Source organism: Aquarana catesbeiana, linkage group LG02 (assembly GCF_042186555.1).
Source record: "Aquarana catesbeiana isolate 2022-GZ linkage group LG02, ASM4218655v1, whole genome shotgun sequence".
Lineage (NCBI taxonomy): Eukaryota > Metazoa > Chordata > Amphibia > Anura > Ranidae > Aquarana > Aquarana catesbeiana.
Genome location: NC_133325.1, coordinates 392,011,242 through 392,024,606, shown reverse-complemented (window position 1 = coordinate 392,024,606; position 13,365 = coordinate 392,011,242). Strand labels below are relative to the sequence as shown.

The 13,365-nt window shown below is 41.0% G+C and overlaps 1 protein-coding gene across 3 annotated transcripts in view; it reads right to left on the bottom strand.

Moving 5' to 3' along the window:
* Positions 1-13,365, bottom strand: part of TAF15 (TATA-box binding protein associated factor 15) — a 66,822-nt gene that overhangs the window by 23,278 nt on the left and 30,179 nt on the right. For 2 of the 3 annotated variants that reach the window (XM_073615216.1, XM_073615217.1), the window contains exons 7-8: positions 11,997-12,111; positions 2,340-2,374 (exon numbers count right to left, since the gene is read on the bottom strand). The exons of the other annotated variant lie outside the window; for it this stretch is intronic. In XM_073615216.1, the coding sequence (XP_073471317.1) occupies positions 2,340-2,374; positions 11,997-12,111 (150 nt within the window). The remainder of the gene's footprint in view (positions 1-2,339; positions 2,375-11,996; positions 12,112-13,365) is intronic. 3 annotated transcript variants of the gene reach the window in all.

Here is a 13,365-nt window from a genome sequence, read left to right as displayed (position 1 = left end):
TATGTACTTGCCAGCACAGGGCAAACCAATGGATTACCTTAAAGCGGAACTTGACTTTTGAGGAGGAAAAAAAAAAAAAAAATTTAAAACCCACCAGTCCCCTCTGTGTGATCCTTGTACATTACAGGGATTATGACAACCTTTGTTGCAGATTCCTACCTTTTGTTATTCCAAAGAAATCTGTGCATTTGTCTGTGCCACTGTGCCAAGTCTAATGGGAGTGGTTTCATAATTATCAATCAGCTGTAGCACCAGCAAAGCTCTGAGGAAATCTGCATCCCTTTAGGACCTATTCCTATTAGAAGTATCGCACCAAAAATGACGGTGCAGGGGACGCCTAAAATCTGACTTGTATCTTAGTGCAGACTTCTGTGAAAATTGGTGAGCCAATTACACAAGCAAGAAATTATGTTTGGAGGGGGGGTGTTCTGTATGCATATACAGAACTCCAGGTAGTCATATTGCATTACATTTACAGATAATGACAGCTCTGCAGATTGAAAACGCTATACAACATTCAATTACAATATGACTTGTGTCGCAATTGTATACACTATATTTTTTATTTGCCACTGTCCCCACGAAAGTGGAGTTACCCTTTAAATAAATTATCCCTTGCAGTGGGGCTGTGCCTGCACTGTAAGGGTAATTGCTTGCTTATGCCTAGGGAAATAAAGAGTAGTAGGAGATTTACTTAACCGAGCCTCACAGCCCCTCTTTGCAGTGTATTCTCCCCCATGTCCCAGCAGTCTAGATCCTGACATTGTAAAGACCAAATCAGGTTCCATAGCCCTGCATTGGATGTGGGGACACTGCGGCACAGTTCACCACCTGGAGAGCAGAGGATCAGCTAGGTAAAATAGCGTCTCTTCTCCCCTAGACAAAGCCAACAATGCAGACAGCCCCACTGTAAAGGGATATTTTTTCTTTTACTTAGAGTTGGGCTTTAAGTTCAGCCCTCCCCAGATGCATATAAACACCTGCCTTTCAATACCTCCCACTGTACCACTCTGCAGCAAGGAGAAAAGTTTGAATAAGCTGAAGTTGTAGAGTTCATAGGGCTATGACTCGATCCATGGCCCGGTGCTGTCATATGGGTGAGTCACATGCTAGCTACAAAAAAAAAAAAAAAAAAAAAAAAACGGGGGACAGACTATGGGCTACTCCATGCTCCTAGCACAGAACAGAGTGGTAAAGAGTAAAGAAAAAGCAAGTGTATAAAATCGGGGAGGGAAGCAGGACTAGAGAAAGCCCATTTTTTCCTGAATGGACAGAGCACAGGTCTGAGTAGACCTGTTCACTTTTCTTGCTCCAGTGTGGGTCTTTTAGTGAAGAAAATGGTGTACAGTTAAGCAATTTTAAAATCAATCCAAGTACTCCTATTGGGTTAGTTAAGCAAAATAAAAATAGAAGAGTCAAAATTTACAAAACTTGCTACATTAAACCCTTGCACGGTTTACCTAGAAGAGGTAACAGTTCTTTAAAGTGTTGAGTGCCAGATCTGGGTGCAGGCAGAGCCACTGATGGACCCTGAACGCAAACAGGTCTTGTCAACCCTACAATTGGTGTCCACACAAGCAATACCGTTGCTGTTGGGCAACAAAGTAAACTCTAAAAACCTCAAGAAAAAGATTCAGCTTAAAGGGGACATTTCAGCAAAAATGTGCCATCAGAGGGCCGTGTATATCAAAATGTATAGCGTGTAACTTATAGTGGAAGTAAAAGACCAATTATAAGTGTTACTAATGTTGCACCTCCCCTCCTACCTATGCTGCATAGTCTTTAAAAAAAAATTATATGTAAATATATATATATATATTTTTTTTAATCCACTCTGGTATGGTCACGTGATACAGAAGCTCCAGATCCCCATGTCAGCAAGTGGGAAGGGTGGGTAGCACCATCAATGGACAGGCAATGGGAGCTAGAAGGTGAAATCGCAGCTGTTTGAGTGCTCACTGACACAGCAGAGCTGCTGCTTAATCAAATGATCGCATCGGAGCAGGAAAAAAAATAAATAAATAAAAAAGAAGGAGGGGAGGGGGAACATTAACACCTCTAGGTCACCTTTACTTCCACATTAACACCAAGCACCTTTTACCTATAGGGACCTTTACAAGTCCTTTTACAAGATGAAGACTAGAACAATGTTTTTCCATTGTTTGTAAGTTTTCATTTTTCTTACCCTGAAAGCAGTTAAACATCGACACTGGTACCTTCAGACGTTTATCTTTGCAAGAGCGTAGCAGGGCATGTTTTTACTGGCCTGTAATAAGCTGAGGAGTCCTGTTCAATGCAACAGGATTTCCATGGAAACGGTCTATGTTCAAGGCACTTACCACCAAAATTTTTGAAGCCACCTCGGTCACCACCGCTGTGGAGGAAAAAGCGGAGACATGATTTTTTGCCCCCCTTTACCACTTAGGGCAACTGAATGAAGAAAAACCCAGTTAAGTGTTAAGACTAGAGCAGCTCCCATTTTACATTCATTGTACAAGAACATTTAAGATATTCCCCCAACCACTGTAAAGCCAGCACACAGGTTTCTACTGCATTATTTATGGCTACTACAAGAACCAATGTTTTTATTTATACTGCCAAGATGTTCTACAATACTATTTTCAGCTGAGGATAAATGGTTGTACTATAAATCTATTCACATACCAGGTAATATCTTGAAGATTCCAGTGAAGACTTTGCCTTGCAGCTTGTGCATAAATGCTCTCCTGTAAGGTTAATGTAGGCATCGCTCTCCTACCGTGGAACCTAATATTTGGTTCTAAGAGCACACCCTGGAGAAGTGCAACATGATCATTTGGTTTTGCAATGGTCACAGTTCTTGGGCAGAACTGGGAAGTCTGGAGGAAAGATCTTCAGTTTAAAGTATTCAAGAGGTAAGCCAGCATGCGATTCAGTTTAACCATGAAAATATGACTTTTTAAAAGACTCTGCAAACAAAAAAGGGTTAATAGTTACCTCTGCCACACTGTTCCCTGTCTTGACCAGACACTGCCTGGAAAATTTGGCATGCAACACTTTGGATGCCTTGTTCCTTCCATCCAGTCTACATCATTCCAGGACACTGTAGTAATGTAGCTATTAAAAACACTTCGAATCCCATTTCCACAAACCTCCGCTGGCTCAGTTGGCTCCAACAGGAAAAACACTCACCTGGTGTGTTTGCAAAGTTAAATCACATAATACAGTGCAGATATTAGCTCTTAAACCACAGTAGATGCTGTGGTGTCTTGTGCAGCAAGCATGCAATAACACATGGAGATCAGTAGTGACTTCAAATTCATTGATAGTATACACTTTTCAGCATAAACATGTGACATCTAAAATAATTTCATACTGGTGTCCATACCGGAAAGTGTATAGCATCAATGAATCTGCAATCAGGACTACTGATCACTGGTGGTTATCAGAAGCTTGCCACACAAAAAGACCCTGCAGCATCCACAACTTTAATGTTTTAGTACTAGTATATACAGTGTACTATATGGTGCAATTCAGCCAACACAACAGGTGAGCATTCCACTGCTGTGAGGGGGCTTCAGGAGTTGCCCCAGTGGCACTGTGGGGCAAAATGTGCTTTATCACCCAATGTTTCATCTGCAGCACTTCATTATCCCTGCTAAAATGCCAATGCCTACTGCAAGAGTCATCCTTGAATAGGGAGGGTAGTAATGTAGTGGCTATCCAAAGGAATCGGTGCAGCAGGGGACCAGGCATCTCACACTCAGAAGGGTGTCAGATGCTAGACATTTCACCCTGCGTAGTGCTTGAAGACAATGTGGAGTGAAGATTGCAGAGACGATTTGTGCTTAACCACTTAAGGATCCCAAGAACATGGACTGGTTTAGTTTTCACTTTTAAATGTGGTGGTTCCAGCTCTTAGCACATATAGATTGTGTGGGTGACTGGTGTGGGGGTAAATTAAAAAAACCACTTACACTCTTAAGCTCCACTTTGAAGTGTTAATACAGATTAACTGTAGCATTGTTCAAATTTAAACAGGGTTTTAGCAAGATTCAGCTAGCTACAATGAAAACTAGACGAAACAAATACATAGGCAGTCACTACTGACCATGGCAATTCTGCTTACCACCGAATTACTGACCAGGAACAAGTACATAGCTTTGGTGTTCCAACTTAATTTTCTTTTATGCTTGTTCTAAGTCAGTGAAACACAAGTTTTCTTTTTTAGAGGGTGGTAAACAGGCACAGCTTACCCATTTATCTCAAGCATGTTTCATCCAATATTGTTTGAAGCTTGCTAAAAGCTAGCTTAAAGCTAAACCAAGCACTCATTCAAATCTATAATCAATAATCCTGAAGTGGAGCTAAACAGTGCATTACAGGTGTCAAGGAACCTGGCCAAACCAACCCAAACATACTTTTCAGCATAGGTCAGGAGGAAGTCACTTGTCCTTGCCAAATCTTAAACCAGTCATCAACAAGGCCAAGGCCCATCAACACAGGGCTTTACACAGTGTTTTTACAGAAACATAAAACAGTGAAGGCATGGCTTTCCAAATTTTGGAAACGATTTGGGAAAAACCTGGAGCAAAAAAAAAAGGAGTGGTCCATAGTTATCAGTAAGGTTTCAGCTGATCCTCTAGAAAACAAACAGGCAATATTGGTTTTATTGAAAAAAATTGGTATATAATGCGCTGTGACTAAAAACATAAATAAAGCAGCCAACATTGCCAAAAGACAAACAGCAAGAAAATAAATAAAAAATGCAGCGCTAAATATATGTATGTGTGTAAAAAATATAAGATTGATTTACACTTACCCAAATTCATTTACTTCATCCAAGCCCTACCTATCCATATCCCACCCTCCTTTTTCAAGCAAGTACAGGCCCTCTTCACCAGATTTGTATGGGCACATTAAAAACCCTGACTACGTCATTCACTAATGACGCTCCCCAAGCACTACAGAGGATTAGCACTACCTGACAAACGACAATACTATCTAGCCTCCCACCTGGGGCAAATACTCAACTGGAGACGAAATAAGACATCCAAACTTTGGGTACAAAGTGAACAGTCCCAAACACACGTACCATTAAAAAGACGTGTTATGGTGATCTACCCCCAGGACTGAAATCACACCCGCTAATGGGTATTACTTTGAGTTACTGAAGTCACACCCCTCACGTCCAAAGACTCACCACTGTTCCCAATACTTGGCCACCCAAACTTTGAACCGTGCTTACACCCTACGGAATATACCACTCTGAGACTCAGACTGCGACCAAGCAGCCAAAGTTATTACTGATGGGAAATGGCCTACCATCTTAGATCTGACTGACCCAACAGGAGCTTACCAACTCACTTTCTGAAAAGCAGTACAACTACACCACTTCCTCCGTTCCCTCCCTAGACCCCAAGACTTTGCACGCCAGCAAACATCATTTGAGGACCTTTGTTCGGGTACCGACCCGTTAGCCCATATATTATCCCAAACTGTGTTGGCGCTGTGCTGAAGAGGAAGGAACTCTGATCCATATCTTCTGGTCTTGTCCTAGGCTGAAGGACTTCTGGGGAGAGGCCCGGCGTATCACACAGAGGTTTAGAGAATACATCATCCCAGATGATGCCACATTTTTTCTACTACACCATTCTAAGATCCCTACCAAAAACATACAAGTCACTTTTACGTCACTTACTCAATGCAGCAAAGGCGTGTATCACCCTCCGTTGGAAACACTTCCCCCCAGCCATTGCACATTGGCTGCGGAAGGTAGAGGAGGTGAAGAAAATGGAGGATCTGATCCTCACTGCACAACATAAACAAGAGGCCCATAAGAAGAAGACCTGGGATATAAGGAATGTCTTTATATATTCTGATGAGGGACAGCGCTTGCTGGGGTCATAGCCCATTCCTATTTTTCTCGAGAATCCACAGAACTCGGTTTCCGCCATGTCTACTCTTTTTTCTTACAACCCCCCCCCCCCCACACCCTCCGTCACACTCCTTACTCCCCCTACCTCAATAAAATTCTTGCTTCCCCCTTCTCATGATAGGTGGGAAAAGTAGGGGGGAGCCCCGACATCAAGACATCCAAGCGAGCTTTGATCTGGACGAGTGTGACCTCAGTCTGAGTTAATCACTGGGTACAATATTGCATGCTAGCACATGAACTGTAAACTGTTCTGAATGTGTTTACCCACTGCATAATCTATGTAGCCATGGTAATGTACACACTCATAACTAATGTGGGGTTCTCGCCCCTGTTTGGAGTTGAATTTTTTTTTTTTTTTTTAAACAAGGGATTTACACCAAGTGGACAATTAGTATAGTCTAGACCAGGGATATGCAATTAGCAGACCTCCAGCTGTTGCAAAACTACAAGTCCCATCATGCCTCTGCCTCTGGGTGTCATGCTTGTGGCTGTCAGTCTTGCTATGCCTCATGGGAGTTGTAGTTCTGCAGCAGCTGGAGGTCCGCTAATTGCATACATACACACACACACACACAGCGCTGCATTTTTTAAATTTAAATATTGGTTTTATTGGTAACTCCTACTTTTGCTCAAGATTCTTTTGTCACATTTTTAACAACAACAAAAAAAAAAAAAAAAGAAGTCAGAATTACTGCTAGTCTAGTGTAAAAGACTACTGATATTACAACACCTCCCGTCTAGTGGATGAAGTGCTCAGTGGCCAAATACAGACCCACACTTACAGGGCTCATTAGGGGCATACAACAAAATTCTGGCTGGCATTGTGCTGCCAACAGTTGCCCACAGACATGATGGTGCGTGGCTGCAAGTGGATATATGCCGGTACTCATGTACATCCACATATAGTGTGGACGCATTCCCTGAACACAATGTGTGTGTTTAGGGGACATGGCGGTGCGCGAGCGCCCATGTAAAGCCAACCAAGTCTATGGACTGCTGTACACAGCACCAGAGTTTCCCTGTAGCAGAAGAGATTCAGAATTTTACGATGTAAACCTCTAACATGCCTGTGTGCATCGGCCCATACAATACCACACGGACTTCTTCCTTTATATGATCCAACTCAGGGGTAGGCAACCTTAATAGGTAGTGGAGATCTACCTGAACAACATGGGAGAAGTTAAAGATCACCTGGCAGTGTGTCTACCTACCCATTTAATTGAGGTACTACCATGTCGCAATCGCATGCATTGCACGGCAATTATGGGTTTAAATCAGGTGTTGAGGAGGCAACATATCACCTCCTCACAACCTGTTAAAAACACACCCAGATCGCTTTTCAGAGGAGCAGCAGTGTTTGCTGCACTTGTGAATGAGCCCTTAGTTGCATTCAGAAGTGGCACCCTTTGGGCTCGTTCACACAAAGTTGAGGGGTGATAAAACCCTGTGATTGAGTCGTAGTTTTACCACCCCCAATCTTTACCCCTTTTAGCTGCTGAGGCAGCAGCCAAAAGGTGTACACATGCTGCAGGACTTAAGCCCCCTGTTGCTTTTGGTGGGTGTTACCACCTGCCAATCATGACCCATTTAATTAAATGGGGCCACTCTGCAAGTGCCACACAACTGCATGCTTCTGCAGGGTGCAAGGGATTAAAGCAGGATGGTGAGAAAGCAATACATTGCTGCCTGATTTAACCCCTTGTTTGCTGTACTGCACAAAGTTGCAGGGCACTTGCAGAGCAGCCTCATTCACTTGAGTGGGTCATGCTTGGCAGGTACTACACCCACCAACCATGACAGGGTGTAACTCCTGCTGCGACGTGTACACTGGTGGTCACTGCAGCTAGAGGGAGTGCAGTTGGTGTGGTAAAAACTATGGGATTTTTCCACTCCCCCAAACTGCAAAAGTAAATGAACCCTTACTGATCTGAGCCCCTATAAGGTGCCTTCCACACTGATGTGCTGTGGTTTACCCACACCGCGGGTGCAAAACAGTGCATCTGCAACTTTCCTGGGTTAGCTATGCTGTGTCAGACTTTTTATATCCTGCAGGTGTGGTGCACATTCCGAAAGCACACCAAACCCACAGGATGCAACAGAAGTGTATGACTAAGCTCAATAAACCCTCAGGAATGCTGCAGGCACACTACACCTGTAATGTGGGTAAACTGCAGCACATCAGTGTGAAAGCATCCCTATACTATTATGTCCAGTGTATTGTTCTACACTGACCTGAAGATTTTTGCTGATGCTAGAACCACTCTGGAGACCGCTAGCTAGGATAAGAGGTAGAGTGTAGCTGCTATCACTCCGAATGGGACAGGAGCCAGCATTACAGAGGAGGCATCAGCTTTACATGTAGTGCCTCTGCATAGCACTGTTTGATGCTCTGGAATGGTGGGCCAGCAAACCCAGATTGCGATAGGTGATTTACTGGTAGAAGGCGATCTACTAGTTGCTGACCCCTAATCTAAATGAACATGTTACTCTTTCTGCAGGAGTTCCCAGGTCCACCTATAAGCAGTCATGGTCAGGACAGTGAATTCAGTGGTAGTCCATCACCGGAGGAGCAAAGCCCAGAAATGCAGCATGGACATCATGCCACTGAAGTCTGCAAGGCATTTTTACAAAACGTGATTTAAACACAATAGCACCTTTCCACAGCTCAACTATTTCTCACACTGGGGAATTCCACTAAAAGTGCTTAGATTGTTCCAAACTCAATTTTCCACATAATACCGATTTGAGAGAGTGCCCAGTTTTCAGAGAACCCAAAGTTTCAAGTGGCATCTCTGTATTAGGAGCAGCAGTCTAAATGAAGACAAGGGATATCAGAATGAAAAATTCCTCACTTACCTTTAACCTGCTGTATCACAATCAAATCTTTATCCACATTAAGAGCCATGTTATTTAAGAGCCCCATTTAAAGAGAAGCAAATGTGAACGTCATGTACAGTTCCAAGGTAAGCCCATAACACAAAATGCAACAATGTGCAAAAAAAAAATAAATAAATAAAAAAATATAAAGTGGCTCCCCAGCACTTAGATCACATTCAGCCTACGCACTTGTGTTTTTCAGCTACAGGAAAAAGGTATCCATGGAACTGTACATTCACTTAAAAGTTTGTATTAGAAATGCTGAAGATCATGAACATAATCCCTGCTAAATCATAGAAGGAATTTGGACAGTTGTGGAGGAAACATGGACTCTCGTGGTACGATATGAACATAAAACAATTAAAAATATAAATAAAAATTATACACAAATATACACGTCATAAAAAGCCTTCAATAGTAGATAATATACATATACCGTATATTATAAACAATTCATATGTGGTTTTAGATGATTCCTTGGACTATTTCCATCTACACCTGACTTCAATATCCACTTGGATAACACTCCCTCCCCGCCTAATTACATGCTCTGTTTAGTGAAGACTCCATAGGTGTGTACCACTAATTGAAATGCTTTGATTGTATTCTTTGAATTTTATTATCTGAATTATTGTGAGATAGATGTCTCCACCCTATGAACTTTTTAAATATCAGTTTTTATTTAAAGTGGAGTTCCACCCACTTTTACAACTCTTCAGCATCCCTCACTAAACTGTGCACTGTAAACGAATTGGATATTTTTTTTCTCAGCACCTACTGTATAGCTGCTGTATTCATTTTTCACTTCCTCCTCCCTGGCCGCGGCCCATCGCATCATTTCCTGTTTGCAATGCCTTCTGGGAAGGGGCGGCAACTTCCTCTGAAACTGCCATTGTTATAGAAACTTGACCTGAAACCTATTACACTGCTTGTGCTGCACTGAGCATGTGCGAGATCTGCAAGGATGAGATCCAGGAAGAAATACAGACTGGCTTCAGATGCCCACACTTAAGATGGCTACGGCCTGCTGTATGTTTATAAAATAACAAACTACTGCTATAAACTAACAAAACAGACCTTAGGTTTACAGACTAACTTTACTAGAATACATTAAGCTTGTGTATTATAGGGGTATTTTTATTTAAAAAGACCCACTTTAAGTATTATCTTTTTTATGCAATAGTCTCTTTATGTGACTTCACTTTTCCTGGTTCCCACACTCTCCCGGGAGATTGACAATTTTTGGCCTTGTGACGCCTAAAATTCTGGTGCCGGCTATGTGGGCGAGTTCACTTTTTTGCTCCTAAATTAACCATTTCACATGGGTCTAATCCTTAACATTGAGGGATATACTGAGGGGTATATTAGATTACATCTTTATTGATTTAAGATGCATGACAGTATACCATGAAGGTTGGTTATTAGTTATGTTTTTCTGATGTTAATACTGTATATCTGATTCATATGTTTACTTGCAGATCATTTTCTGACCTAATATACTCCTGAAAGGGGTCACCCCGAAACATGTAGAGTGTGCAACTGGAAGAATAAATCTGTGTGTAACAGCGCAGAATTACTATATATCTAAGGTCTTCCAATTTGTGTCAGACAAGTGGATGCTCCATGATTAGCAACATCCAATGTACATTATCTACTTTTGATGACGTGTATAATAATTTGTATTTTTGTAAATTGACTGTTGCAAGTTCATATCGTACCACGAGAGTCCATGTTGCCTTCACAACTGTCCAAATTTCTATTTAGTAAAAGGACAAAGGTACATTAATTTTTTCTTAACAAGTAGAGTTTCCATAGCTAAATCAGAGAAAGTTAGAAACCAATATTCAATCTTATAATTTAGCAGAAAAGTAAAGCCTTAAGACCCCTTTCACACTGGTGCAGTTTTCAGGCCTTTTAGCGCTAAAAATAGCGCCTAAAAACTGCCTCCCATTCATTGCAATAGGTGCTTTCACACCCAGGCGATGCGCTTGCAGGACGTTAGGGAAAAAGTCCTGCAAGCATTATCTTTGGGGTGGTTAATATAATGAATGGGCAGCGCTTTGGAAGAGACACAATACAGGAGTTTAACCCCTTTTTTTGGGGTTAAAAGTGCCGTTTAAACAGCGGTAAACCACCACTAAAACGAGCGGCGCATTAACAGCGAACGCACGGGTGGCCCCAGTGTGAAAGCGGTCTTATAACTTTTAGCAAAATGGTACTCCAGCAAAGATGAGCGCTGCTTTAACAAACAAATATAGACCCCGCATAATTTGAGTTGAGAGGATTCAGCCCAATTTCTGCAAAACATTGGATACGATGCTCCATATACATCCTTTAGTAAAATCAAGTGAATATTTGCAACAGATAGGCCTTTGGCTGTGTTTATTAAGTATTAACACTTAATCTGAACATTTGCTCCTTCATTTTTTTACTCCTATATTACTAACATGGTTACGAATATTGTTCCTTGTCAATGGTAAATCATGACCTGCTTGTTTACTGACAATTATATATGTATCATCTAGGTTTGTGAAACACCCTAGAAAACCACAATGCTCTAAGCAAATAGATTATATCTATATCTATCACACCCTATATAGCCATTTTATACCATAGTTGCCTCTTGAGAGAGCTGACAAAAAAAAAAAAAAAAAAAAAAAAAAAAAAAAGCACTCCTATGCTGGTTTATTAGGCCTGCAAAAAATACACTTCTAAAATACCAAAGTTTTTTTTTTTAAGAAATCACAAGAATTAGCTGTCTAATAAACCCTGAAGCAGGAAAAAAGGGCTACTTTAACAGGTCTTTTTTATGCTAATCTTCCAAATTCAACTTTTTTTTTTTATATATAGAATACTGACTAAAGCTAGAGCAACTAGCTGTACTAATCCATGAAACCAGCATCACCCACACAACTCAACATGCTCAATACTGGCAAATATAGAATGGGAATGTCAATTAGTGCTGTAACACTGGTTTTGCACAAAACACTAAAATATTGTGCCCAACCCAAATTTGCATCAAGGTTTATTAAAACAACTGTAGGGTTATCTCAAAAAAAAACAAAAAAAAAAAAAAAAACACGACAACTCTAAATATTGCCTATAAATGCATGCTTTATAGTACATTTAGGTGCTGCCCAACCACTGGTTATATTATATTATACTTTCATGCACAGTACACTAGATGTTAATATCACCTTACCTCATGCCACCTCGACGTTCATCATAGCCACCACGGCCTCGGCCACCCCCAAAGTTCTGGGATCCACCATAGCCTCTATTATCACCATACCTGCCTGTGTCCCTTCGGCTGTCATCTGTAGGAGGCAAGAACGCTATAAGGGATAAATGGAAAAAACCTGCGCTGCCTCTTCCTCTAAAAAAGCAGCAAGTAAAGTGCTAGCAAAGAAAAAAGTTTATATAAAAATCCTAAACCGTGACCAATAATGTGATTATGTATAGGTGCTGCAACTTAATTAGCCTGAATATATAGCTCACAGATAATGGAAAAAAAAAAAAAAAAAGATTAAGTTCGCGCAAACCTATATAGCATAGTTTGATAAAAAATTGATGAGATCAATCTATACTAAATAAAATACTAGTGCATGCAAAGGTTTGTTGACATTCAAGTCCATACAGTGAATCAAAAGATTAAAAATAAAAAACAGTGATGTTATAAAAACTGTTGACTTGCAAGTCCACAAAGTTTTTTTTATATACATATAAGTGATGATATCAATATTAAAGTGAAAAATGTGGACTTCCAATTCAGTGTTGGTTCATAAGGGGGGGGGGGTGCTTACCAGATAAGGTGGATCCCCAATTACAGAGATCAAAAGGGCTCAGCAATCTGGATATTCCTCCCAAAATACCTCTGGGACTGATATGACACACACACACTCAATAATAGATCAATTCAAACATAGGCGTTTCCTTCCAAAGTGCTTCCCGGAACAGTTTTCTTCCCAATACTGCAGATAGCTGTTACATATAATGTTTCCACACAGCAATGGACAATCTTCCTGTTTGTCTCCCACAATCAATTCCATTTACCAGGTAGAAGAAGCAGCTTCATGGGTGTAGCATGTCCATTAAAAGCATTTATTGCAAAAACTTCCATAAACACTACCATCCACAAACGATAAAAGTGTTCACGGAAACAAATGCTTTTAATGGACATGCTACAACATGAAGCTTCTTCTTCTACCTGGTAAACAGAACTGATTGTGGGAGACAAACAGGAAGATTGTCCATTGCTGGGTGGAAACATTTGTAACAGCTACCGTATCTGCAGTATTGGAAAGAAAACTGTTCCGGGAAGCGCATTAGAAGGAAACGCCCATGTTTGAATTGATCTATTATTGAGTGTGTCATATCTGTTCCAGGAGGTATTTTGGGAGGAATATCCAGATTGCTGAGCCCTTTTGATCTCTGTAATTGGGGATCTACCTTATCTGGTAACCTCCCCCCTATGAACCAACACTGAATTGGAAGTCCGAATTTTTCACTTTAATATCTTGATATCATAATATAGATATATAGTTTTTTGTGGACTTGCAAGTCACAGTTTT